The sequence below is a fragment of the Canis aureus genome, chromosome 10 (genome assembly GCF_053574225.1).
Source record: "Canis aureus isolate CA01 chromosome 10, VMU_Caureus_v.1.0, whole genome shotgun sequence".
In the NCBI taxonomy this organism is placed as follows: domain Eukaryota; kingdom Metazoa; phylum Chordata; class Mammalia; order Carnivora; family Canidae; genus Canis; species Canis aureus.
In genome coordinates, this window is record NC_135620.1 from 70,655,384 (window position 1) to 70,683,143 (window position 27,760).

At 55.1% G+C, this 27,760-nt stretch overlaps 1 protein-coding gene across 4 annotated transcripts; it reads left to right on the plus strand.

Annotated features, from left to right (window-relative positions):
- Positions 1-1,422: 1,422 nt before the first annotated feature.
- On the plus strand, positions 1,423-27,557 carry TMEM268 (transmembrane protein 268). 4 transcript variants are annotated; one of them, XM_077913060.1, is made up of 11 exons: positions 1,423-1,501; positions 1,899-2,044; positions 2,255-2,548; positions 5,732-5,909; positions 10,657-10,766; positions 13,284-13,391; positions 14,772-14,921; positions 18,593-18,703; positions 20,381-20,461; positions 21,788-21,973; positions 25,545-27,557. In XM_077913060.1, the coding sequence occupies exons 4-11, from the start codon at positions 5,801-5,803 to the stop codon at positions 25,722-25,724; spliced, it is 1,035 nt and encodes a 344-aa protein (XP_077769186.1). In that variant the 5' UTR covers positions 1,423-1,501; positions 1,899-2,044; positions 2,255-2,548; positions 5,732-5,800; the 3' UTR covers positions 25,725-27,557. The 4 variants fall into 4 exon arrangements, with proteins under 4 accessions (XP_077769186.1, XP_077769187.1, XP_077769185.1 ...); XM_077913061.1 differs by lacking the exon at positions 2,255-2,548 and adding an exon at positions 2,936-3,042; XM_077913059.1 differs by lacking the exon at positions 2,255-2,548.
- The last annotated feature ends 203 nt before the right edge of the window (positions 27,558-27,760 follow it).

Here is a 27,760-nt window from a genome sequence, read left to right on the forward strand (position 1 = left end):
GAGGGGAGCCTGTATAGAGGACTCTGGGGCAGGCGGGGAGGGGAGGGGGCCCCAGGTGCAGCCTTGTGAATCCGTGGAGATCCTGCTACCCAAGTCCGCTTCCCAGAGAACTCCACTAGACTAGTCCCCGTCCTCTGGATTTTATTCGCCTTTCTCTACCCTGTGGGGCCCGTCTCCCTCATGCCGTGGTGCCGGGGCCTCCCGTGCACTGCACTGGCAGAGAGGCGAGGGGTGCTTTCCTGGCTGGCCGAGAACGCACCTGAGTCCCACTGAAGACCTCCCGTGCCGCCCTTCATCCTCCAAGCCCTACCATCAGGCTAGCAGACACCGATGCCCTTCACCAAGGAGGGAGCTGAAGCTCCGAGGGGTGAGCTCGGCCGTGCAAGTTCACGGGCAGGAGTGCTGGAGCCCGGACAGCCGGCCCCAAAGGCCCACGTCTTCTGGGCCTCCCTAGCCAAGGAGACTCACATGTCAGGGTCAGTTCATGCCGCAGTGACAAGCAGGGAGAGCGTGGGGTCCAGGTGGCCGGGTGGAACGGGCGGGCTTCACGGAGGCGGTGAGCCGCGCTGGAGAGGCGGGTGGGACAGGAGCTGACCAGGCCACACGCCTGTCAGAGGATCCCCTCAGTGGCCCATCAGCACGTGGTGTAGCTCCAGTATCCCACGGGGCTCTCGCTCCCACGCCCCCAAATTGTGTTTTAGGAAACAAGACTAAAATAGGGGTCTTGCCTGGCGCTCCCGAGGCACCCGGCGTCCTCGGGTGCGGGGGAGGTGAACGAACCCCCCTGGAGCTGCCCACGGCCCGGACCCCGCGCCTGGACGGCGTCTGCTGCTGCTGCTGCTCCATCACCGGCGCCCCGGGCGCTCAGCAAGGGGGCCCCGTGGCCTCGGAGGCCCGGCCAGCGGGCAACGTCCGTCGGAGGTGAAAATGCTGCACCGTGACTCGGCACGTGCCCTCTAGGAAGGCCGGGGGCGCACCCCCCCCCCCCCAGCGCCGTGGCCGTGGCCGTGGTCGTGGCCGTGGTCGCGGGGCCTGGAGCCCGGGCCGGGGGAGGTGCGCTGGGCGGCCTGGGGGAGCGGGCGCTGTGCGCGGCAGGCCCGGGGCCCCGTGGCGCGGGGGGGGGGGGGGCGGGGGCGGCCGGGGTGTGCAGGGCCCCCTCCGCGGCCGCCTCCCGGGGAGCTCTCCGCAGCCGGCGCCAGACGGGACGTGCCGGGGCTGCCCGCGCGGGCGGGGGTGCGCCAGGGCCGGGTCGCGGGCGGGCACGTGCTCGGCGGCCGGAGGGAGCCCGGCTGGGCTGATGCAAGGGCGCAGCCTCCCCTCGGGCCCGGAGCCCCGCGGCGGCGGCGGCGGCGGCGGCGGCCCCTCCCTCCCGGCGGCTGACGGCGCGGGGCGGCCCGGCCGGGGGCGGGGGCGGGGCGGGGCGGGGCGGGGCGGGCGCCGGAGGCTGCGGCGCGGAGGGCTGCGGCGGCCCCGACCTCCCGCGTCCCCGGGGGCGGCGGCGGTGAGTGTGCGCGGGGGCGGGGGTGCGCGGGGGTGCGCGGGGGCGCGGGGGCTCCCGGGCGGGTGCGGGTGCGGGCTCGGGGCGCGGGCGGCGGGGTCGGGGCGCTCCGGGGCGGGGGTCGGCGGCTTGGCGGTCCCTGCGAGCGCCCGGGGCCGCGTTCCCGCGCGTGCGGGGCGTGGGAGCGGCTGGCGGGGCGGGGCGGGGCGGGGCGGGGCGGGGCGGGGCGGGGATCCCGGCGGAGGGAGACCCGCGGCGGACCCGGGCCGGCCTCGAGGGCGGAGACGGCGCGACGGCGGGCCTAGGCCGGGGCCCGGCGCGCCGCGACCTCCCTCCCGGCCCCGCTCGGCCTCCGCCCCGGCAGGCCCTCTGACCTTGGATGGTTCACTTTCACTTCTAGGGCTTACTTTCCTCATCTGCAGAATGGAGCGCTAGGGCCCATCGTGTTTTAAGGCTCTTCCACCCGACAGCCTCCGTGACGGGCCCCCTTGCGGCCTTTTGCTGGGGCTTTCCAGTCTAACAAAAACAAAACCCGATTTGCGAAAAGTAAGTCTCCCTCTCCCTCTCCCTCTCTCCCTCCCCCTCCCTCCCTCTCCCTCTCTCTCCCTCTCTCTCCCTCTCCCTCTCTCCCCCTCTACTCTCTCCCTCTCTGCCTCACGAGTCCATCCCAAGGTTCCCCGGGGAGACCCAGCATTCTGTCCCCAGAAACGGAGACCTCTGCCGAGCGGGACTCAGGGATACCACCCTTCCTGGCAGGGGCTCACCAGCTCATTAAAAAAAGAAGTATGACTGGAAGGTCTGGTTGAAATGCAGGATCAGCAAAGGAAGGGCAGGAGCCACTGAGCCTCAGGCTGTGCTCACTTGCTGGCTCTGCCTCCCCCCTGGGGTCTGGCCCCGCCCCCGAGTCCTCCTGGGGCTGCTGCAGGGCTGAGCGGAGCCGTGGGCCAGAACACACTGGAGGGTGACGGGTCCACCCTGCCCTGGGCCGGCCTTGCCAACACCCACGGCTTCCACGCTCTGCAGCCTGCGGGTTGGTCCAGGGGCTGCAGGGTGAGTGCAGAGGGTGCTCCGTGGACCCATCCCGGCCTCTGCTGTTCTGCTCGAGATCCTTCTCTCGCCCGCTGGTCTACACCTTTGCAAAGCCTTCCTCCCATCCCCTCCCATCCCCTCCGACCGCCTTGTGTGGTCATCTCTCTCAGTCCTCTTTCTCTGAGTTCATCTCTGGTGGGAAACTAGATGGGATCCCCAGCATGTAGGGCTGACCAAGGGCTTGAGATTTTATTTTTGGTGTCGGAGCTGAGAAAGCACAGGGCCTGACACTTGAAGGTTCCTCGGGAACGTTTGTGGAGGAAAACTAGTGACAGCTGTATTCCTTGGGTGATTCCTATTTGCCAGGTGCTCTCTGAGTGATTGATGTGCCTGGACTTTTTTTTTTAGCCTCGGTTACCATATTATCCGCATTTAATGTAAAGAAACTCGAGGGAGAGAGAGAGTTGAGTGACTTGCTCCAGGTGACACAGGCGGAAAACAGCAGGACTGTACAGGTGCTTCTTAACCACTACTTGTTATTTCAGACGAGCGGGTGAATTCTGATGGAGACTTTGCAGGAGGCTAACTGGGCCGACTGCGGTGCTGGGACTTCTTCTCCAAGACAGTGCCTACTTGTGAAATTTTGCAACTAATGGAAAGTTTCCACGGGGGAAGGATACCTGGGCAGCTCTGGCTTGTGGGTGGTCCCTCCTGCCTGGAGGAGGGTGGATGCGTTCCTGGGTCCCCCAGGCCTTTCTGAGACTCCGGTACAGCTTCTCTGGGCTGTAGGCTGCTAGCTACGACATCCCTGGGGTGTCTGGGAAAACAGAGATGCTTTCTTGCCTTGGAAATGGGCCTGAGGATTATCTTTGCCTCGTGGGCCCAGGAGGTGACGAGAGGAGGCAGGGAAGGGCTTCAGAGATCGCCCAGGGCAGGGCAGCCTTCCTTGGGCTGCTGTTGTTGCTTTTATGCTAACTCTTGGGGTGGGGGTGCAAGATAAGAGGAAGGAAGTAAGGGGTGGTGCCATTGACTGGTAATGCTCTGCAGTATTTAGGGATGCCTGCTGTGGGCAGGGCTTGGGGCAGGGGAGGGGGAGATGGCCTCTCTGAGGCCAGCAGGACTTTGCTGCCTGTCACACCTGGGAGATGTAGCCTCTCTCATCTGTGTGTTGTGTTTTTTTTTTTTTTTTGAAAGATGTGTTAAATAACAGGCTCAGAGACAGCCAGACATGGGTCCTGGGGCTCAGAACCTAGGGATTATGGGCTTGGACTCTGGAGCCAGGTGGCCTGAGTTCCCCTCTTGGCCCTACAGCTTCCAGCCAACCCACTGGCTTACAGGTCATGCCTGTGTCTCCTTCCGTTATCCCTGTGCAGCTATGCCAGGTAGGATTCCCTGAAGCCATTTTACAGATGAGGACAGCAAGGCTCAGGGGGTTGAGTACCTTGCCCCAGAGCGCATGAGTGGCTGAGCTGGGATTCAGATCCAGGTTCAAGTCCTTGCTTTTTCCTGACATTTTGTTGCTTTCTGGCCTCAGAGCCAGGTACAGGGCAGGTGTGTGATACCTGTTAGTGAAAGGCTCATTTTTGTATATTCCTGGTTGGTGGAGGGGGCTCCCAAGTGATCTTCTGGAGGTTAATGTCACAGCTGGCTTCAGGTGCCTGCAGTCGGCAGGGTCACATAGGCTCCCCACTTAGAAAGCCATGCCCCCCACACCTGGTTTAACGCTCTGCTTGAAATCCTTGAGTCATTTTTGAACAAGGGCCCCCATGTTTTCATTATGCACTTGTAGAGCTGGTCCTTTTTAAAAAACTGAGTGAAATGGAGGGTGGGGAGGGTCTGGGAGTCAGGCTCCCCTCTTCAGGGGACCGGAGCAGCTTGGAATCAGGCAGATGAGTGCTGACTGGACACTTGTTTTCACCAGCGTCAGGTACCATGGCCGCAAAACGCAGTTCTAGTGGGCTTTTCACCGAGATGGTTGGCAAGGCCGGCGTGTCATCCCAGGGACTTAGGCATGGTTTTCCTCGGTGATGGGTGATTCTTAGGGCCCCGAGTGGACACATAACAGAATGAGTAAGCGTGCAGGCTCCAGCCAGAGTATGTGGCACCGGAGACTCCGTGTTGGCATCGAGAAAATCTCCACGAAGGACATTTCTGCTTTCCTGACACAGGTGTCCTAAGGTCATGTTCATGGTCACTGTGCTGTCTCTGAGCAGCTCCCCAGGCTTTGCAAGCATTTCCGAGATCTTTTGGAGCTAGGTGCCAGGAAGATGCATTGCTTTCCTCACCCTCCTGTGTCCTGTCTCCTTGTAGGTAACAGGAACTGTTCCTCCGACAGCATTTCTAGTTTTGCTTTGGCCGCCTGGAAGCTCAAAACCAATTTTTCTTGGCTCAGGCAATGCAACGGTGCCAAACTTCCAAGCAGCAACGGTCAACGCTGGTATTCCTGGGATGCCCCCTTGGTCCTAGATGCCCTCACCTATCCTTTTGTATTTATCGTCCCGCTGAGTCTGTGTAGCAGCCCTGTGGGGAAGATACCGTTGAGGAGAGAGAGGCAGGTGTCTGTGAGGCTAACCCACTTGCCCAAGCTTACGTAACTAGTAGATTGCAGAAGTGTTGTGGAGCCTGATTAGTCCCGAACCCGGAGCCCATGCTCTTCAGCAGAGACTTCCACTGCCTCTGCCAGGGACTCTGATTGCCTGAAAATCTGGGTATTTTTGTTTTTCGTGGTTGTTATCATTATCATTATTATTACGAATTTGTGTGTGTGTGTGTGTGTGCGTGTGTGTGAGATCTGTATTTCCCATCATCCTGATTCTTTTCACTTGTACTTTGTCACGTCTTCTGGGGAGCTTTGCATAAACAAGCCTCCCCGTGATGAGGGTACTGGTGCTGTGCCTGGCTGCCGGGGCTGCTCTCAGGAGGGGAACGGAAGCCCCAGATGCCTGGGCAGCTCATGGGCTCCCGGTGAGTGCCCGCGTGTCCGAGCAGAGGAGACCCCAGCCCAGGGACAAGGTCTCCCCCGGAGCAGGGTCTTATTTCTTGCTCTTCACTCCCGAGAGTGTCCCTCAGCCTGACTGCAGAGAGCAGAGTCCGGGGAGAGGCTCTCGGTGGCGCTCCGTGGCCCTGGGGTGACTTTGGCCTTGGAGAGGGCCAAGGAGCCGGCCTGCCCGGGCCTGAGGTCGCTTCTCGCGCTGTTCTCTGAAGGCAAGTGAAGCCCAGCCGGCTGCTCCAGGATGAACCAGGGCGCCAGGAAGGGGAAGTAGACGCCCGGCGATGGCCTGCGAACCACGGCCGGGCCCCGGCGCCGCCGCCAGCCCGTTGCCCACCGCCTCCCCTGGCTGGAGTGCCTTGCCTGGAGGGAGTCCTCCGGGCTGGGGCCAAGGTAAGGCCGTGACCCCCACCTCCCCCCCGCCCCAGGATGCGAGCTGGACTCACTAACACATGGGAGGGAGGGCCCAGAAGGGGGGACTTGGGGAGACCCTTACAGGCCAGTCTGTCATTTGTACCCATTCTCTCTGTCCCCTTGCGCTTGGACTCCCTGCCCTATCTTCCTAGCTGCTCTCTTCTTCTTGCCCCTTCCACTTATATGGCATTTAGAGCTTTTAAAAATGCAGAACAGACTCTGTCACTTTCTGCCTCTGTGTTTCCCACGGGGCTTAGGGTGAAGATCTGTCAGGCAGTAGCCCGCGAGGCCTGCCAACTGGCCCCCGCTGCCCGTGTCCTCTGCCCCCCGGCACGCGGTGCTGCCTCAGGGCCTTTGCATCTGCTGTTTCTCCTGCCTGCTGGGCTCTTTCCTTTCCTCCTTTCCTCTGATTAATTTCTAGTCGTGCTTCAGAGCTCGGCTCAAATTCCCCTTCTATGGGGAATCCTAATTCAGGCCTCCCTGATGGGTTCCTGCTTCTCTCCACCGCACTTCCCTCAGCCTGCACTGGAATAACGGCCTGTGCGATGAGTTGAGTGACAGCTTCCCCACTAGAATGTAAGCTCCCCGAGGGCAGGGGCGTGGTGCTGTCCTGCTGTCCCCGCACACCTCTGCACGCCCGGCCCCCAGCAGACGCTCAGTAAGCGAACGGAGAGAATGGGTGGCTGGGGGTGGGCATCTTGAATTGCGGCTGCCTACCTAGACCATTTGAAACCCGACCACCGAAGAACAAAGGTTTCTTTTTCTTTCTTTCTTTTTTTTTTATTTTTTTATTTATGATAGTCACAGAGAGAGAGAGAGAGAGGCAGAGACACAGGCAGAGGGAGAAGCAGGCTCCATGCACCGGGAGCTCGATGTGGGATTTGATCCTGGGTCTCCAGGATCGCGCCCTGGGCCAAAGGCAGGCGCCAAACCGCTGCGCCACCCAGGGATCCCAAGGTTTCTTTTTCTGTGACTGTTAATGGGGAGGCAGTTTACACACCCACACACAGGCACACACGTGCGCACACGTGGACACGCGCACACATTCCCCAATAGAAGAAGACGGGATGAAATAATTTTCCTTTAGAACTTTGAAGACTTTGCCCCACTGGTTTTTGGCAAGCCAGTTCTTGCTCCTTTGTAGGAAACTTCTCCTTGCTATACACACACGCGCGCGCACGCACACACACATGCATGCACACGCTCACACATGTGTGTGCCTGCCCACTTCTTTGGTAGCTTTCCAAGTTCTTTTTCTTATCTAGGTGTAAAAAAAAAAAAGTGTTTCTAAGTGGGGACTTGCTGTTCCCAATTTAAGGAACAGATGAGAGAGATGATTGCCAAGAATCCAGGAACTTGGTTTGAAAGGCAAACAAAGACACCTTGGAAAATCTTTGTGTGGCCGGGGCCCGCAGTCTCCCGGGTGTGCAGAGAGCCAGGCCGGGGGAGCAGCTGGTGTCCCACAGGCCCGGCCCCCGGTCCCCGTGGGTTTTCTCCTCTGTGCCACCAAATGCAGGGCTAGCCTGTGGCCCCGGCTGGTGTGCCCGCCTGCGTTTTGGGCACAGCCTTGGACCTGCTTCTTCTCTTTCTTACTTTCATTTCCCCTGGTAACTTTGGGCAGGTCTGTCCGCGGTGCAGAGGCCCTGTTCCCTTTTCCACGACGGTGGTGTCCCTGTCTGAGGGGCTCTCGGAGGATCAAAGGAGATTAGGACCGAGAAGCCCCAGCCCTGTGCCTGGTGCCCAGCAAGGGCTCCTTGCCTGGGAGCTCTTCTTGTTTTTATCCGATTCTATCTTATTTCTGCCTTTGCTTTCTTTTTGTCCAATTTCTCTCATTTGCTTGTTTTCAAGTATAATTTTGTAATTTTATCTTTGCCTGTTTTCTTTTTATGAAGTCACCTTAAATCCTTTCTGGCGCAGGTGTGGGAGGGTAAGAACACAAGTAAATGGTGCGCGTGGGTTGCTCTGTTGGCAACTTTTGAGTCCTGACAAGCTTGCTTTTACGCTGGCAACCGTCGTGGCCTGTTATGTTGTGCCAGGCATTTATGTTCATCCTCTTACCTCTCAGTAAAATCCTCTGCGGTGGATACGATTCCCCCTCCGAGGGAGGAAGCAGGCCAGGGATTTGGGTCACTTCTGGAGGGCTACTCTGCGAGCGAGAGGCTGGGCTGTGCTTTGAGTCCAAACCCAATCTAGCTTGTGCTTTCCCTGCCCCGCCACCTTGCCTCCACACCCCTCACCTCTTGCAAAGACTTAAAACAAACAAACAAACAAACAAAAAACGAGGAAAGCAAATAAAATTCTTTTTAGCAGGGGGATCAAATACTGTGTCACCTTTGAGCTCATAGGTGATACCCCAGGGCACAAAAAAAGAACCCTGTTGGGATTGGGGACCAGAGTTCTATCCTGTTGGTTCATCTATACATCAAACCTTTATTTAGTGTCCCCTGAGCAGGGTTTAGTGCCCGGTACTGAACCCTGCTCAGGGGATTCAGTGGTGAGCGGAACCACTGGGGGAGCACCTAGTCTAATGGGCGAGGTAGACTCTGATCAACTAGTTAAATACACGCGTAAGCAAAATAATTGCAAATATATGTACTTATCTTGGATGAGAAGAGCAGTTCTGAGTTAGGCTTATTGGGGGTTTGATCTGTTAAGGGTATAGTGTCAGGGAAGACTCCCTGAGAAGGTGGTTAATGAGTCGGGCTACTCATGAGGAGTCGGATTTAAGTGTGTGAACCCTGGGGGACGTGCTCTAGGGAATGGGAGCAGCATGTGCAAAGGCCCTGGGGTGGGAGAGAATGCTGCGTGTTCTAAGAACAAAGGTGGCTGGTGTGGCGAGACAGCTGTGTGGCCTGAGGTGAGTTTAGCAGGAGGCTGGTGCTTCTGAGGGCTGGGAGAGTGCAGTGAGGGGGTTGGTTTTGGTCAGGAGAGCACCGAAAAGCTATTGAAAGTTTTACCCTAGAGGATCTTGGGTCTCATCCGGTAGGCGTGCTGGCTATTGTGTGGAGGGTGCATTGTAGGCAGGAGCAGTAGGTGTGGAGAAACCAGTGAGGAGGCTGCCCCAAGGACGCGAGGGCGAGGGGAAGTCCCCTGGCCTGGGCTTGGGGTGCACAGGCCAAGAGGTGTGTGGGATCCAGAGATGTCTTGTTGGCCCAGTTAGCAGGGCCCGGCGACGGGCTGCGTGAGGGGCAGGATGGGTGGGCCGGGAATTCCCAAGGAGGTAGGACTGAGTCATTTTGGGTTAAGGACTCAGGCACTGCCCAGAGCTGGCCCCTGAGGTGACCGCTTCCGGCCAGCACATAACGTGTTTACGGTTTGCTGCCTTCCCTGCTGCTCCATCTTCTGGCCCTGCCCACAGAAGGGGCGCCAGCATATCCAGTCCCCAGCCTTGCGTGGCCCGAGCACCCGCTGCTCCCCTCCCCTGCCCACCCCCAGGCCCCTGGCTGTTGACCCGACCGTGGGGGTGGCGCAGAGGGTTTGGGTGCTGTTGTGCCCCAGCTGGGTTGATGTGGTGTGTTTTTTGAGGTTAGACTTAATTCACTTGGTGCTTTTGAAATGTTGAGTGAGTTGCAGATACCCTGGGGACGGGGTGACCAGTAAGGCAGTGTATTAATTTCCTGTGGTCGCCGTGGTAAGTTGTCACCCACACCGCGGCTGGAGAAACACAAATCCATCCTCTTACACAGCTCAGGAGGTGGGGGGGGGGGGTCTGACGCTGGCTTCACTGAGCTACAGCCCCGGCATAAGCACCTTGGGGGGGAAAATCCGCTTCCTTTTCCAACTTCTAGAGGCCACACACGCTCCTCGGGCCACAAAGCTCCCTCCATCTCCAAAGGCAGCGGTGCTCCGTCTCTGTGCTCCCCACCCCCATCACATCACTCCCGATGCTTCGGCCGCCTTCTTCCATTTTTAGGGACCCTGGTGATTACATCGGGCCCACCCAGACAGTCCAGGAGACTCTCCCGATTTCAGGCCAGCTGATTAGCGACTTTAACTCCATCTGTAACCTTAAGTCTCCTTTGCAGCATAAGGTAACAGATTCACAGGCTCTGGGGAGCACGGCGGGGACATCTTTGGGGGCTCATTGTTCTGCCCACCGCAGTCACGCTGAGCCCACTGGGAGTGTAGTATTGGGGTGAGCTTCCTTTGCGGTGATCCTACAAATGTCTGGTGCGTCACCTTCCCCATGTCGTTAGTTGTTCAGGCTCCGTTTAAGTATCTTTTGTGATGGGGACCTCTCTACCTGCAGTTCATTGTGTGGACAGCTCTCATTCTTGGATTGTTCTTCCTTATATGGTCTTGCACCGTGTCCAGGTAGCCTCCACGCTCTGGTCCCCATTCTGCCTCCTTGGGGGTTTCTTTTCTTTTCTTTTTTTTTTTATTTATGATAGTCAGAGAGAGAGAGAGAGAGAGAGAGGCAGAGACATAGGCAGAGGGAGAAGCAGGCTCCATGCACTGGGAGCCCGACGTGGGATTCAATCCCGGGTCTCCAGGATCGCGCCCTGGGCCAAAGGCAGGCGCCAAACCGCTGCGCCACCCAGGGATCCCTCCTTGGGGGTTTCTTGTGAAGTTCAGTCCTTCTCACGTAGGGACTCCGGGACTGCCACTATGCCCCCTCCTTGCCGTGAGAAGGACCTCAGAGCCCAGAGGAGGTGATGTCATCAGGCTCTGGGTTCGTCCACAGTAGTTCTCGCCCAGCCAGGTGAAGCTTCTGGTCTGCTTTCAGAGCTCCGCAATGGCCAGGTCCTCACCGTTCTCCGGATCGACAATACCTGTGCCCCCATCTCCTTTGATCTGGGCGCCGCAGAAGAGCAACTGCAGACCTGGGGCATTCAGGTGAGTGCTGATTTTATTGAGACCCTGCCATCTTTCCTTCCTTCCATCCGCCCACCTGTCTGCCCATCCATCTATCCGTTCTTCCGGTTTTTCACAAAATATTCGTTCAACACTGACTCTGTGCTCCGTGTGGTAGGGCACGCACGGAAGATGTATTAGAAGTGTCCTTTCCTCCCAGTTATTTCACTTAACAGATACGTGTTTTGGGGTGCCCGTCATTTGCCAGGCACCGAGCCGGGTGCTGGGTACTGTAGAGGTGACCAGGACCCAGCGCCTGTGTTTCCACAGCTCTTAGAGCCCAGGGCGGGAGATGGGCTCACGCTGGGTTAACTTAGGACAGCAGACTCTAAACGTCGAGGTGGAAGGACGTACAGGGCACTGAAGGCCTTCACAGGAGAAAGTGATGAACTCCCCTTGGGGAGCAGTGGTTTGGAAAGCATCACGGAGGGGCGGATACTTGACCTGGGGTCTTGAAGGAAAAATAGGAGTTTGCTGGGTAGACAGGAGGAAGGGCATTTGAGGAGATGGAACTGCATATTCAAAGAGGGAAGGTGCATGAATTCATTAGCTGATAATGCAGTGCCCTGGAGCATGCTGAGTTGAGGCAGAGGCTTCTCAGACCCAGGGGTCTGGGTGCAGATCCAGCTCTGCGGCTCACCGCCTGTGTGACGTTGAGCAGATGACTTCACCTCTCTGAGTGGCAGTCCCATCCTCTATACAATGAGGGCAATATTGAGACCTACTAGCCAGGGTTTTCTTGTGAAGAGGACGTGAAATAATGCTTGAGCAATCGTTGTACTGTCTCTGGCACATAGTACACGTTCTGTAAGTTGTGAGGTATTGGTGTCGTGACGAGGTACCCACAGCTGTGGTGTTCTCGCTTCCCTAAGCCCTCAGCATCACCGGGCCTTTCCCCTGCACTGTCTAGGGAGGACTCATTTATTTACTTTTTTAAAATATTTATTTATTTATTAGAGAGAGAGAGAGAGAGAGCATGAGCGGGAGGGGCGGAGGGAGAGGGAGAGGGAGAGAGAGAGAGAATCTCAAGCAGACTCTGTGCTGAGCTTGGAGCCCCGAGATCATGACCTGAGCTGAAACCAGGGGTCAGGACGCTTAACCGACTGAGCCACCCAGGCTCCCTGTGGGGAGGACTGATTGTAGAGGGGAAAGACACACCACTAATTTTACCCTGAAGATTTTAGAGTTTACTTCCCTCAAACTGAATTGAATGACTGTCTAAATGAACATTTTGTCGCTTAAAGGGAAACTTTTCAAATTGACGCTTCTAACCCCACACCAGCGCAGTGGCTGGCTTCTCGTCCCACGTTCCCTGTCAGCCTTTGTGCAAAGGAACACTTTGCTTTTTTCTCTTTTATTTTCTTTTCTTTAAAGATTTTATTTATTCGAGAGAGAGAGAGTGCAGAGTGAGACAGAGAGAGCAAGAGAGAGCACACATGGCGGTGGGAGGGGCGGAGGGAGAGGGAGAAGCAGACTCCCCCCGGAGCAGGGAGCCTGACCCAGAGCTCGATCCCAGGACCCTGAGACCATAACCCGAGCCATAGGCAGACGCTTAACTGATGGAGCCACCCCGGTGCCCAGAACCTTCTTCTTAAATCGTCTTCGGGTGGGGTTTTCTTAACCGGGGAACAGTTCACATATTCTTCTATCATGTTCCTAAATATTGTCTTTAATGGTCAAATTCTGTTTTCTTAAGCAGTCTGCTCTTGCAGAGCCTTTATCTGCTAAGCCATTTTTTTTCTGGGGGGGGTTGGGGAGTGGAGCAGGAATATGGGAGCTTTCAGTACCTTGGGCTGCATTTACAGTTCTTGATAACGCAGTATTGGCAACAGCTCCCGTGTATCAGGTGTTCACTACGGAGCGTGCACCGGGTCTGCGTGCACATACGCTGAGATGCACACGTCTGCCAGAGTATCACGTAGCCGCTGGAGTAGAGGAACAGAGGTCCCCCCAAGGTGCCCCTGTGTGTGTATGTGTTATACGTACACTTACTTTATAGTATATACGTTAGGACCGCACATGTGGCACGTTATTTAACATACAAGTCTCCCCTACATGGTAGGTATTCTTACCCTCGTTTGACAGAGGGGGAACCTGAGGCTCAGAGAAGTGGGGGTCCTTGCCCCAGGTCACATGGGACATGAACAGAAGGACCAGGGTTGGGACCCAGGCTACTGACCCCAAGGCCTGTACCTTAACTGTTAGGCTGTCATGCACCCGCTGTGAGGTCCTGAGCCTTGGGCCGCAGGCTCCCCCCGGGGCTGTCCTCCTGGATCTCGAGTTGTCCCACCTCCTCAGGGGCGCCCAGCCTTCCGGGTGCCTAGGGCTGTGTCCGGTGATCGCCTCTTGGAGTGCTCCGAGCTCCTCATCCTGCCTTCCAGGGCAGTCTGGATCCACATGATCGTCACAAGAACTGGAAATGACATGATTACGTGCAGGAAGGAGGTGGGAGTGGTTCTCCGTGGCTGATTGGTGTCTCTCCCTCGCATGGCCAAGCAGGTCCCTGCCGACCAGTACAGGAGCTTGGCCGAAAGCGCCCTGTTGGAGCCCCAAGTGAGAAGATACATCATCTACAACTCCAGGCCTATGCGGCTGGCCTTTGCCGTGGTAAGGAGGTAGGGGGCTGCACGCCCACCCTGCTGCGGCCTTGCGTGCCGCTGCCCATCTGGCCTTGTGTTCTGGGGCCCGCTGGTGTGGCCCAGGGGCTTGTGGCCTGTGGTCCAGCCGCCTGGGGTGGAGCAGGCCATGTGGACCTGGACTTGGTGTAGGGCGGCTGCGGGGAGAGAGTCGCCACCAGATCCCTGTGTCCGGGCGACTGCGGGGAGAGAGTCGCCACCAGATCCCTGTGTCCAGGGCGAGAGGCAGGACTTACTAAGGATAGAGCTTGGGACTCGGAATCTGCGGACCCACCATTGAGACTTTGGACTCAGTGTCTGGCTTGGGGGAAGACTTGTCTTCTCTCTGGGACTTGGGTCCCTGATCTGTTCAACGGATAGGTCCATTTCCGCTCTGATCACATATACATGAGAGTGTGTAGACATACGTGTGTGTATGTGAACCCATGAAGGCACATACATGTGAGCATCCACATCCACCTCTACGTGTGTACTTGTGCGCGCGCACACACACACACACACACGTACGCACCTAGGTACATGCAGCAGAGCCAATATCTGAGTCCAGGCAGTCTGGTTTCAGCATCTGTGCTCTCAGCTACTCCCATCTGTTCCGTCTCTGCACGTATACGTGGCCCCACAGTACTCTTGACTCCCACGTCTGCTGCTGGGGACGGAAAACGGGTGGGCACCGGCATTGTTAATCCTCTAACACGTGCTAGGCTGTTACACCTGTTGTCTGATTAACCCTTATAACAACCTGCGAAGCAGGTAAGTGTCCCCATTTTATGGAAGAGGAGATGGAGGCTCAGAACATTGCTAATAACTTGTCCCACGCCACACATGGCTGTTGAAGGATCAGTGTGGGTTTCTTTCTTCCTTTCTTTTTTTTTTTTAAAGATTTTATTTATTTTTTCATGAGAGACACATAGAGAGAGGCAGAGACACGGGCAGAGGGAGAAGCAGTCTCCATGCAGGGAGCCCAATGTGGGACTCGATCCCAGGACCCCAGGATCACGCCCTGGGCTGAAGGCAGACGCAGACGCTCAACCGCTGAGCCACGCAGGTGCCCCTCAGTGTGGGTTTCTGAATCAAATTTATCTCACTCCCAGGCCCCCTGCCCTTTTCTGTTTTATTTAAAATCAGGGTAAGCAAGGATTTGGAGTAGCTATCCTGACCTGTTTCCTCTACTGTTGCTTAGGGACGAGGAGCAAGGGCTCCTCCTCACAGACCCTGGTCTGTCCCTTCCTGGCCCTGTGAGCTGCGTTTCTGAGGAGGGCACCGGATGCACCCAAAGGGTGTCTCCCTTGAATGGAGCTGCTTCGTTCGAGCTCTGGAATTCCTGATCGTGCTTGTCTCTGGCCTCTTGCAGGTTTTCTATGTGGTGGTGTGGGCCAACATCTACTCCACCAGCCAGATGTTTGCCTTGGGGAACCACTGGGTGGGTGTGCTGCTCGTGACCCTGGCTGCCATGAGCCTGACCCTGACCCTCGTGCTCATCTTCGAGAGACACCAGAGGAAGGTGAGATGATCCGGAGACCCCGGCCGTGCTCCCTCCGGGAAGGGCATGCCGGCTGGAGAATCCCAGGTCCCATCTTTCTCTTTTCCCTGCCTCCGAGAATTACTCCAACCATGAAAATTCATGCAGGCCCATGTGCCCAGGGACTAAAAGAAATGAAATCACGTGTGTGGTTAATTCCTCTCCGTTTTTCTTGCCTAATCCCTGTGGGTTGTTTTTCTGGAAGGGAGCTGTGCTTGGAGAGAGTCTGGGACGGGGCGGGGGAGGAGGGCACTTGGGGTTTACTGAGCCCTTTCACACTAAGAAATGGCTGAGCTGGAATTCAAGACCAGAGCGCTTGGATCCCCAGCCGTGTTCTCGGCCAACAGCCTAGGGCACTGGTGGTCTGCGTGTGGAAGACCGTACACGTAGTGGCTCAACCCAACGCAGCGGGGCGGTGGCTTAGCTTAGAGCTCCATACTCCTGGGCTGCGTCCTCTCTGGAACCTCCCAGGGAGAACGTATGTCCTGCCTCTTCCAGCTCCTGGGAGCCACCTGCACTCCTGGGCTAATGCCACGTTGTCCATCTTCAGAGCCAGACATGGTGGGTCTAGTTCTTCCCACATCTTTGAGTCTTCTGGCTCCTTCTTGGCTTTTAAGGCCTCTTGTGATGACGTTGAGCTGCTGGGGTTATCTGGGACCATCTCCTTTTCTTTTAAGGGTCAGCTAATTAGCAGTCCGTTCTACCTCCAACCTTAATTCTCCTTTGCCATGGAAGTGGTGTAATCACTGGTCGCCGGGAGCAGGACTTAGGCTCCTTGAGGCCATACCTCTGCCTTCCACACCGCCGCTGCCTCCCCAGCCGCTGCCGAGGCTCCCCCAGCCCCCGGCACAGAGTTGGACTTGGAGGTCTGTTCTTGCCCGACTCAGGAGGAGAGGGATGCTGGGAAATGTGGTCAGGCTTTGGGGTATGAATTCTATTTAGTTCCTGTGCTCACAGGGACAAATAGGAACTTTATGGCTTAATCATCCTGAAAAGATCTTTGTTGGGCTTTGCGACGAGGCTGACGAAATAATGCTGCCCTTGGGCTCTGTTGAAGCTTCCGTGGCTCTTGTGCTTGGCATATAAAAAAAAATAATAATAATAAACTGGCTGCTCCTGCAGCCTTGAAGCCACTTCTCTTGGGGAGGGGAAAAAGCAGAGCGTCCGGCCTTAGCAAGAGCAAGGGACGTCCCTGGGCCCTGTCAGGTGCTTCAAGGACGCAGATGTCGTTAATGCAGTTGAGAGAATGTCCGTGGGGGCCATCTGCCCTCTTCTCCCGCTGCCTGTTCAGCTGGTGTTCGTGGCGCACAGGTGAATAAGACCCTGTGTCTTTACTCATAGGTGCTGCCGGGGGCCCCAGGTGTGCAGTGGTCCTGCTGTCGTCAGTGTTTGCTCATTCAGGGACCCTGAGGTTCCTTCAGTCCTAAGCATTTGGTTTTTTTTTTAAAGATTTTATTTATTTATTCGTGAGAGACACACACACACACACAGAGGGGGGCAGAGGGAGAAGCAGGCTCCATGCAGGGAGCCCGACGTGGGACTCGATCCCAGGACCCCAGGATCACGCCCTGGGCCGAAGGCATCGCTAAACCACTGAGCCGCCCGGGCTGCCCGGTCCTAAGCATTTCACGAGCACCTACTGTGTGCTCTGTGTTTGGCACCTGCTGTCCGTGGCCGCCAACCAGACAAGGAGGAAGAACTCTGGGGTTGGCTAGCTCTGCCGCCGGCGGTGGGCTACTAGTTAACCCCTCAGGGCGCCCGGCTGGCTCGTGACTTGTGATCTCATGGTCGTGAGTTCAAGCCCCATTGGGCCTAGAACTTACATTAAAAAAAAAAAAAAAAGGTGTAGCTCTTTCATAAGATTATTGGGGGAATTGGATGACGTGATCCGTGCAGAGTGCTTAGAACAGTACCTGGTGTAACGGAGATGCGCAGTAAGTAAGCGTTACCTGTTGGGATTATTGGCGCTGTTTGCCGGTGGGGCAGCCAAAGCTCAGGACGTTGAGCAGCCAGTCTGTGGCCACACAGGCGCCTCATCCCTCGGGACCTCGCAGCCCCCCTTCCTGACCACAGTGTCCCTCTTCCTGTCCTGCCGTCTCACAGCATCCTTGGGAGCCTGAGCACTTTGCGGGCACTGCCTTGTTTTCCCCTTTCTCAGGGTTGGAAGGTTTGAGAAGGCACGCGAGACCCGGCCTCGTGTTGCGGACAGAGGAAAAGCACGTTGCTGAAGCCTGAGGGAAGCCCCTAACACTATCTGTCTGTGGCCAACGAGGCGCAGGGGAAAGCGGTATTGTCAACTCCGTATCATCTCTGAGCTGATGCCATGAGCTGACGGGCACTGCAGGTTCTTTCTTCTCCGTGCTCTACGGGCGTCGACTCATTTCGTCCTTACGAGGAGGGGTTTTGCTCCACTTCTGGAGGCGAGGGGATGGAGGCGGAGAGGTGGGGGGTAATTTGCCCAAGGCTCCCAGGTGGTGGGAGGCAGAGCCAGGGTTTGAACTCCTGGCGGCGCAGGTGTCAGAAAGGGTGCACAGCCCTTCCCGAGGCTCCGGGCAAAACAAAATGGAATCACCCCCTGTTCTCTTGGTCGTGGCATCCTTGGAAAATTCAGTATATTTTACACCCATTAAAAACAAAGCAAAACAAAACAAATAAACCACTTCAGGTTTCCATGTCAAACGGAGCCAGGGTTGGCTGCTCAGAACCGTAGGTAGACTTTTCACCTGTGTTCACACCCAGTGGGGAGCGTGGAGCCTGGAGAGGTGGGGAGACTGCCCTTCCGAGGGTGGGACTGTCTCTCATGGGACGCGGCCTTCAGAAGAAGGCATCCCGGGGCCTCGTCCTAAGTGCCACCAGTGCCCGTCCCATCCCTGTGACAACCATGGGGTCTTCTCACAGTCCTAAAGCCTCCCTGCAGGAGTCCTGCCCTCCTGGGGACCGTGATGGTCCTTGAGGGGGTTGTCATCTAATTGCATCTCTAAATCCTGATGGGGTCTCTTCCCCAAACCAGCCCTTTGGGTCCTGACACCCTTCCTCCCGCCCTTTTTCTCTCCTCCCCACCCCAGCCTGCATAGTTAGCATCTACTTCGCCAACCGGATCCATGGTGTCTGATTGGTTTGGGTAGGAAAAGAGGCAGATGGATTCCCAGAGTCCCCCTCTGCGGGCCTGGCGCTGCGCTCGGTGCTTTGGGAAGTAGGTCCTGTATTTACACACTACGTGCTCGAACCCATCCACCCCCCGCCCCTCCTGCAGATGTCTCTGTCAGCACACCGGGCTGCGTCCCAGGCGCTGGGTGAAGTGCTTCACACACAGAGTCAAGTTCAAGCCCACCACGCTCCTGGGTGGCAGGGACGCTCTTGATCTTTATGCTGCAGCTGAAGAAAGCAGGACTCGGGAAAGGAGTGTAATTTGTCCAGGGCCACGCAGCTGGGAGGTAGCAGGGCTGGGCCTCAACCCAGGGCTTTCTGACACTATTGAATTTATTGTCTCCAAACCATGCAGTCCCATTTTTCTAGGGGAGGCAATGGACGTGTCTCGAAGGCCAGGATCGCCCCGTGGCGTCCAGCGGTGGGACAGTGCGTGGATGTTGTCAGGGCCCCTGAGTTCCCTGGCAGCCTGGGTGTCTGCCACGGGGCCGGCGTTTGTCTTGCAGGCCAACACCAACACGGACCTTAGGCTGGCGGCTGCCAACGGAGCCCTCCTGAGACACCGGGTGCTGCTGGGGGTGACGGACACGGTGGAAGGCTGCCAGAGCGTGATTCAGGTACTGTGTCTGGGGGCACCCTCCACTCGGGGGCCCGTGTGAGGACTGGGTTGATGGGGACAGGTGGCCCCAGGATCCCCCAGTCTGCATGGTGTCTTGGGGTCTGCTAACGAGGCAGGCGAGGGCAGCCCTTCCCTTTCTCTGCCCCAGTGCTGCTTCCTTGGGGTGCCGACCCGCAGCCTAGGACCTGCCCAGGGCGGGGCTGGAAGGAAGTGTGGAGACCGTCTAAGCCACGCTCCTTAGTCAGCATTTGTTCAGCAAACAGAAGGGGCCTCCTCTGTGCCGGAGCCTTCGACGGGCAGTGAGGAGCCCTGGCCAGGTTCCCCGGGAGGCAGTCAGATCCTGAGGCCTCGTCCACCTGGCTCCGTTGTTTTCTTTGTTCCAAGCGTACTGGGGAGATCTTCAGTGACAAGTGTGAGGTCACACAATGGATCTGGGACACAGCTGGGACTCAGGTCTCCTATCCTGGCCTGGTGGGACTGCTGGATCTCAGAGCCACATCTGCGTTCTCACCGGGCCCCTCGCCTGGTTGGAGCCCAGGGGTGGGCGTGTGGGCGGGACCTGGGAAGAAGCTCCTTGTGCACAAGTTCATCCTACAGATATTTATGGAGAGCCTCGTATGTGCCAGGCCCCCCCTATTCTAGGTCCTGGGGCCGCCCCAGGGCACAGACCTACATGGATCCCTGGGTTACGGGCTCCAGCACACCCGAGATGGTGTAGGGCACAAGGGGATCTTGCCTGAGACCGTGTGTGTGTGTGTGTGTGTGTGTGTGTTGAACTCCGTGACATCACAAGATTTCTGGCAGTTCAAGTGTGACATCATCCTTTTAGCCTCATTTGTTCTCAAATCCTTTTTATGGATTGGCATGTAGGGGTGACTCTGCAAGTGTTCGCTGAATGCACGGGTGACTAACAAATAGACACATCCTTTGAAATAATGGGGAGTATCTTTTAAAATAAATAACTAAAAAAGCAACTTCAGTTTCCAAATAGTATCCTAGGGTGAGCAGATACAGTATCTTGGATTTTCTTTAACATCTGGGGTGGGGAAGGGGAAGGGTGGAGGTGTCTGGGGTGAGTGATGGTGAAACAAGAGGAGCCACGAACTGAGAACCGTTGCCTCAAGATGAGGGGCAGCTCGAAGTCAGTGACCTCATTTGCTCCACTTAGTAGATGTTTGGAAAATTTCATAATAAAAAGCCAAAAAAGAAATTCGTTATAAAAAGCTTCCCTTGGGGCTGAGACGCCGAGAGAGACTAGTCGGCACGAGGGATGCGACCTTGGGCCTCCTGGGTCAGCCGCCGGGAGGATGGAGATCTGGGTCCAGAGGATGCGGTCTGTGGCTGGGGGCGCGAGGCGACGGCAGAACTTCAGTTGTGATGTGTGTGGACCTGGCCGGAGGTAACGAGTGAACGTGGGGCGTTTTGGCCTGGCCGTATTGGCCCTGACCTTCTGGGGACCGTCAAGATTGGGGAGGAAGGGGAGGTAACGGCGAGGTGACTTTTTACCCCGTCCCCCCACCCCTGCCCACAGCACCACCAGAGATCAGCGAAAATTAGCTCGTCCTCAGAAGGGCGGACCTCCGGCGATAAGGCCGGAGCGGAAGATGGTGTCAGGGACGGAGGGTTCGAGGTCGGGCTGGCTTTGGGCCTCAGCTGGCATGGCTTCTCTCCCCAGCTCTGGTTTGTCTACTTCGACCTGGAGGACTGCGTGCAGTTTTTGTCTGACCACATTCAAGAGATGAAGACTAGCCAAGAGGTAAGATGCCGTCAGTGAAAAAGCAAGCAAACAAAAATAAACCAGAGGCCAAATTGTACAGGCTGCATTTTCTTTTTTAAAGATTTTATTTATTCATGAGAGACACAGAGAGAGGCAGAGACACAGGCAGGGGGAGGAGCAGGCTCCATGCGGGGAGCCCGATGGGGGACTCGATCCCGGGTCTCCAGGATCACACCCTGGGCTGAAGGCGGCGCTAAACTGCTGAGCCACCCGGGCTGCCCAACAATTATACTTTTAATTGTTAAAGATAGGTCATTAGTTACATGAAAAAATAAGCAACATCATAGTTTTATTTTTTTTTTTTGAGATGTTATTTATTTATTTGTGAGAGACACACAGAGAGAGGCAGAGACACAGGCAGAAGGAGAAGCAGGCTCCATGCAGGGAGCCTGATGGGAGACTCGATCTGCAGACCCCGGGGTCACGCCCTGGGCCGAAGGCTGACGCTCAACCGCTGAGCCCCCCCAGGCATCCCCAGATTGCATTTTCTCAATGTTGGAAAAATAGCTAAGGAAAAGTTACTTGGAAGGAAGAAGATCCATGTGGAATCAGCGGTGGTTTTTGCCTAGGAAATTATTACTCCTTCACTAGATTTGTTAGGCTCCTTTTCAACTAACTGCGTTTTCCACATTTCTGAGAGTGCTCACGTATTTATGGATAACACGACCATTATATTGACGATTAATAGTAATAACACTAGTAAAGATTCTGGCAGAGGAACGTACCAGGTATTTAGACGACTTTCTCTTGTCCAGAAGGCCTTCCTGCCACTTACGATCAGCGTGCTCTTACTCCATCCCCCACACAGGGAAACTGAGCCTCTGAGGAGTCCCGGTGCCACCCGAATTGTGGCCACGGGGCCCGCAGGTGATGCTGGGTTTGCAGCGCAGCCTCCTGTCTCGGAACCCTGGGCTCCTTCCCTGGGATCAGCCTTCCCCTGGGCCCTGCAAGTGCTGTAGAGCGGGTCTTGAAGTCAGGATCACAGTTTGTCCCCGTCCCAGCCCATTCATCCCCGTGTGGCTTTGAGCAAGGCCTCTGAGCTGTACGTGGCTCATCTGCACCATGTAGATAAAAGATACCCGTGACCTGGGCTGCCCCGAAGGGCAAGAGAGCATGGAAGGAAGGTGCTTTAGAAGCTATCAGAGGCTGTGGGGGACCTTGTAGGCAATGACCTGACCCCTCAAATGTGGCTCGCTTCCGGACTCTCCTGAGGCCAGCGTCCCAGTCCAGGAAGTGGCTCAGCCTCTGACATCCCCCCCAACCTGAAGGGACACCATCCACGTCCCCTCTCTCTTTCTTTTGCAGTCCTTGCTGAGAAGCAGATTGAGCCAGCTGTGTGTTGTCATGGAAACCGGGGTGAGCCCCGAGACAGCCGAGGGGCCCGAGGACCTGTTGGAGGATGCTCCCCTCCTTCCCGGTGGCCCTCAGCCCGAGGAGAGGCCATTCATGCAGACTGAGCTTCGCCAGCTTATCCCCGAGGCTGAGCCGGGGGTAAGGGGCAGCTGAGCTGGTCGGGGGCCCCCTTCCCTCCCCGGGGTGTTTGTGGAGTCCGGACGGGGCCTCAGGTTGTAAATCCCAGGGAACGTGACTTCACTGATTGGTAGAGGCCTTACACAGCTTCTAGCCTGCTAGTTTTCATTATATATTTATTTTTTCCCTTGTAGCACTTTAAAAAGCAGTTTATAGGAATCGTTTTCTACTTCCTGGGTTTTTTCCCTCCCCATTTAAAAAAATATCTTGGATATTCTTCTTGGTCCTTCCATGGGATATCTAGTTGCATGTTGATGGGTCATAGCCTGCCTAACCGTGAATGTGTTGGTGAACATTTGCATCATTCTAAAAATCTCTTTCTCAGTCTGTCCTCTGTCCATCCATCTACTTAAATTGCAGTCGGATAGATGAGTCTTGTGTGCATTTCTGTTGGATTCCAGTGTCCCCAGCCAGCCCCAGAGCCCCGTCACAGAGAGCCCCTGCTCTGTTGGGTCCGACCAAGTGCTGGTAGACCAGATACCCGATAGCATGGTGTTTTATTTTTTCAGTCTGTGTCCTCCATTAGGACAGACTGACTGGGAGACACAGACCAAGGCATGACCTCAGGCGTTCTGTGATGCAGGGGAGCACCTGCATTTTCTTTTCAGCCAACAGATTTGAGGATTAAAGGCCCAAACCAGCCCAGACTTTCCCTTTTGCCTTGGTAGGGAGGAAGGGGGTCCGGCAGGCAAATGGGACTCATCAAAAGAGAGAATGATAAATATAGTAATCTCTTCACTTGAATCCCACTGAGCGTTTTAATTTTTATTTATTTTAAAGATTTTGTTTATTTGAGAGGCAGAGAGAGAAAGAGTGAGAGAGAGAGCACGAGGAGCTGGGAGGAGACGAGGGAGACGGAGAGGCAGACTCCCCGCTGAGCAGGAGGCCCAGCACAGGGCTCCATCCCAGGACCCCAGGGTCATGACCCGAGCCAAAGGCAGATGCTTAACTGACTGAGCCACCCGGGCGCCCCCGCTAACTTTTTAATTTTTTTTTAAAGAGCAGAAAAGATTGATAAGATCGTGTACTTTATTGTGGCATGCCCGGGTGTATGTGACATAGCCTGTTAAATCTGATGGGTTTTTTAAATCATTTTTTTCAAATTCATTCAAACTGTTGGTGATATAATATCCGGTCATGAATATCAAGTGTGTGTGCGCATGTTTTTAAAGCTGCTGCCCTTTATGACTTCGCTGGGGAAAATGCAATCAGTGCCAGAGTCTCAGCATGGGCCACACACCGTCATATTTCAAGAGGAAACCAGCACCTGTGAGAGAGAAATAGTTATAATCCCCTCTTACCTTGTAACCGATTTCTTATGCATAAAGTCCGTCGGCATACCCTCCTGGGTAGGGACGGTTTTTCCTTCTTCATTGGGTTGGGTGAAATAAGAAGTCAGCTGACCTGCCCAAGGTCACAGAGCAAAGGGAGAATGTGGCAAAGCCACGGGCAGAAGGCAGCCCTGCGGGTTCTAAGTACACTTTTCTCGCCTTGGTTCTTTGCTTCTTACGCTCTTGATTTTATTTATTTATTTATTTACTTACTTATTTATTATTTTTTATTTTTTTATTTTTTAAAGATTTTCTTTATTCATGAGAGACACACACACACACACACACACACACACAGAGGCAGAGACACAGGCAGAGCGAGAAGCAGGCTCCATGCAGGGAGCCGATGTGGGACTCGATCCTGGGTTTCCAGGACCACGCCCCGGGCTGAAGGCAGGCACCAAACCACTGAGCCACCGGCCTGCCCACGCTCTTGATTTTAGAGTAGATTGGCCGGGAGGCCAATGTGAGTTAGGGAGTAGGAGACTACCTGAGGTTTTCACTGTGTTTCTAGCATGAAGGATGACTCAGCGGAGGCTCCAGTCCTACAGAGCGAGGTGGTTTCTGCTTCCTAGAGTAACGATAATAATAATGATATTAGTGACACTGAGCACGAGGTGGGGAGGCTCTCTGTTGATTAGGTGCTGTGATATTTCTCTGTTTTACTGTTGAAGAAAAGGGCAGGGTGAAGTAACTTGTCAGGGTCTGCCATAGGGTGCCAGGTGGAAATTCCTAGTCAGCCCCTTTGATTTGGAAGCCTGTTTTTTTTTTTTTTAATAATTTATTTATTCATGAGAGACACACAGAGAGAGGCAGAGACACAGGCAGAGGGAGAAGCAGGCTCCCTGCAGGGACCCTGATGCAGGACTCGATCCCAGGACCTTGGGGTCATGCCCTGAGCTGAAGGCAGGTGCTCAACCACTGAGCCACCCAGGCGTCCCTGCAAGCCTGGTCTTAATCAGTAACCCCCCCCCCCCCCGACGTGAACAGCCTGATGTGACCCACACCTTATTTTATTACATTCACACTGGACACAAGGGATTGTGAAAAATGTTCAGTGCCACACGGACGGGGCTGAAGCATCTCTGGAATCCCAACTGCCAGTCTAACGAATGGACAAATGTGTTGATAAGAGTGTGCATTAAATCTAATTTTTTAAATTCTTTTTTTAAAAATTCTTTTTACTGTTTAAAATTTTTTTCCCTACACTGAAATACATATAATAGAAAATTTGCCACTGTAACCATTTCCAAAGGTATGACTCAGGGGCCTTCAGTACACTCGCCTTGTTGTGCGACCATCAGCAGCAGACATCTCCAGAACCTTCTCATCTTCCCAAACTGAAAGTCCATACTCACGAAGCAGGAACTTCCTCTTGTCCTCTTCCCCAGCCCCTGGAAATCATGTTCTACTTTCAGTCTCTGTGAATTTACTTCTCTATCTGCTTCAGATAAGGAGACTCGTATATACGGTATTTGTCTTTTTTGTGCTAAATCTGCTTCTTAAGAAGCAAACTCTTAATATGGTAGGAGTAATTGTCTAAAGAAATCCAGCAGGTGCCAGCATGGGGATGATCCCTCAGCCCATCCCCATTTTTTTTTTTAAGACTTTATTTACTTATTCATGAAAGACAGAGAGAGAGAGAGAGAGAGGCAGAGACACAGGCAGAGGGAGAAGCAGGCTCCACGCAGGGAGCCCTACATGGGACTTGATCCTGGGACCCTAGGATCATGCCCTGGGCTGAAGGCAGTGCTAAACCGCTGAGCCACCCAGGCTGCCCGACCACCCCTGTTTACTAATGATTTTTATTCGAGTGTATTATGTTGACCTCATGCACTTTATAGCCTTGTGGTCATTTGACTCTGGAAATAGTGCACGTATGTGTGTGATTGGTTGGTATAGATCAGTGGTAACTTCTCTAGCTTTGAGGCCCCTTAGCTTTTTTGTGGTTATTCTTGTTGCCCACGAGCAGTTAGGTCTCCCACCTTGGAGGTGGGGAAGCTGAGGCTGCAGGCACCCCATGGGATGAGTGGCAGAGCTGGGGGCCAGTCCAGGCGTCTCCCAAGAGCCCCAGGGGAGGACCTGGCAGGGTTCTTCCCAGTGAGCATCACTGCTGGTCCAGGGGTGTGAGGACCACTTGGCTTTCCCCTCATGCGTTAGATGCTTCTCTGTGGCCCTCACTCCTCTCCCCTGCCTTCCAGGAAATGGCCCAGCAGCTCCTGGCGGTATTTGGTGGCTATTACATCCGGCTCCTGGTGACCTCGCAGCTCCCCCAGGCAGTGGGGACACGACACACAGACTCTGCAAGGATTCCCTGCCCCTGTCAGCTCATAGAAGCCCATATCCTGGGTACTGGGTGCTGCCCATTCCTGGCCAGGTGACCTAGGGAGGAAGGCACCCAGTGTCCTACAAGCCTGAAGGTGAGACATCAGGAAGACTGGGAGCTCCAGGTGGCTGAAGGCAAGCCCCAGGTGAGGAGAGAGGCATCTGGGAGTTCTCTGAAGAGCGTCAGTCACGTCAGCGGGGTATCGTGCTCACTCTAGGACTCCACACAGAAATGCCTGTGGACATCCCATGCTGACCCCTGACCCCAGAAGCTGCTGGTTGCCAGGCTGGTACCGCTCCAAACTACTCTCTGTGCTGCTTAGAACTGGGGGCACGGATGGAAGGCCACCCTCCCATGCCTTTCATTGTGTGCGGAGCCCAGGAAATGTGAAGAGGACCCAACCACGTGTCCAAAGCTCGGTCTCAGATGCTGCTCCCGTCCTCTGCTACTTCGTGTTGGATGGGGAAACTGAGCCTTGGAGAGGACTCTGTTCTTTGTACCTTGCCTTGGGCCTCTAGAATTCCTAATATGGAGGACAGAAGCAAATTCTCAGAACCTTCTTCACTTTTAAGTTTCTCCTGCCCTATATTATATGAAAAACTATGGCCCCGTGTTGTTTGTTAGCGCACAGGCTTCCAGGGGACAGGAGAACGGGACCAGCAGCACGTAGCTGATAATGGGTGGGACTATTTGGAAAAGATCGGTTCTGGCGGATTTGAGGCTGTATTTTGTGTAGAGGCATGCATGCTTGTGGTTGTGGTTGTGTTTTTATACTTCAGGCCTGGAGCCACGGTCCTGTGTTCTGACACTACTACTGTTCCGGAGTGGAGTATCATCTGTCACTTGTGGTGTTCCTCGAAGAGCTTGGGGGCTTCCAGGTCTTCTGCTCCTGAGAAAATTTGAAGCCCAATTATTCCAAAGGCCCAAATCCTAAAGCCCTGGCCAGGCATATAAAGTCTCCCCCATCTCCAGGACCCAGCCCCCATTCTGTAATTTTGGCTTCATCTCCCACAAAACTTCTCGATATGTTGAAACTCTTCCCTGGACTAACATACTCGTTCCGTTGCATCTGCCTGGACCTGCTAGGGGGAAAAAAAATCTAGTGGGTTGAGTGCTTTGTCATCTCCATAGTAACTTTTGCAGATTGTGCTGTGTTCTCCGTTGAATGATGAGGTTAGCACAGACCTGGGCTCTGGTCCCGCCTGACATTTCTAGCTGTGCAACTTTGGGCCAGTTCTCAGTTAATTCATCTTTATATGTATGGGTATAGAGTGGACAGGATGGATGATTCTTAATTGCCCTTCCATAGCCAAAGTTCTGGCTTTTTCCGCTCCAGGCTAGCCCTTGGCCTGTCTGTTATGTTTTTATCTATATGTCAAAGGGTCCTCTAGCCTCGCATGACCGGGGTGTCCCAGCCCTGATGGGCCTTTGGATAGAACAGGGGCCTTGCGAGCAGGAGACCTGGATTCTCATCCCAGATACTCCGCTTCCTAGAAGCATGAGCGTGGCTACATCACTTACCCTGTCAGAGCTCCAGTTGACTCCTTTCTAAAACAAACAGATCTGGTGAACCTGACAGGTAATCATGCGGGTGACTTGCTCGTGAGAGACCAGTCTGTTCATTTGTTTTCTCTGGGCCAGAGAAGAGAAATCATGTACATAGACCCACCCTTGGAAATGGCCATTTTAGACCTTTTTCTTTAGCCATTTCTCTGCGGGCAGCTGTGCTTAGTTAAGAGTAGTTCCTGGAGGCAGTCGCTGTCTTCTCACCTGCCACAGAGGAGATGCGCGCTGTGAGTGGGATCTGTAGAAGCCCGTATTTATCACCCAGCCATAAAACCCTGGTAAGTCTCAAACAGAATAAAAATGTGTATGTTAAATGACAAAACAGCCGTTTTTCCATTTTAAGGCTTGCTTACAGACCCTCCTCCAGGTGTTCCTTCCAGCCTTTTCCTCTCTGGAGTTTCCAGTGGTCTCACCTGGTGGGCGGAGCAGAGTTCAGGTGCGCCCCCAGGACTTCCTTTGCGTCTGCCCTACGGTTTCCTCATTTCAAAAATTCCGTGATCTCTGCCTTGCCCCATTCCCAGGGTT

Coding starts and splice junctions, on each gene's coding strand:
- TMEM268 (XM_077913060.1), top strand. CDS start 5,801: ATGGCCTGCGAACCACGGCCGGGCCCCGGCGCCGCCGCCAGCCCGTTG. Junction 18,704..20,380: donor GCTGCCAGAGCGTGATTCAG/GTACTGTGTCTG, acceptor TTCTCTCCCCAG/CTCTGGTTTGTCTACTTCGA. Junction 20,462..21,787: donor AGATGAAGACTAGCCAAGAG/GTAAGATGCCGT, acceptor TTTCTTTTGCAG/TCCTTGCTGAGAAGCAGATT.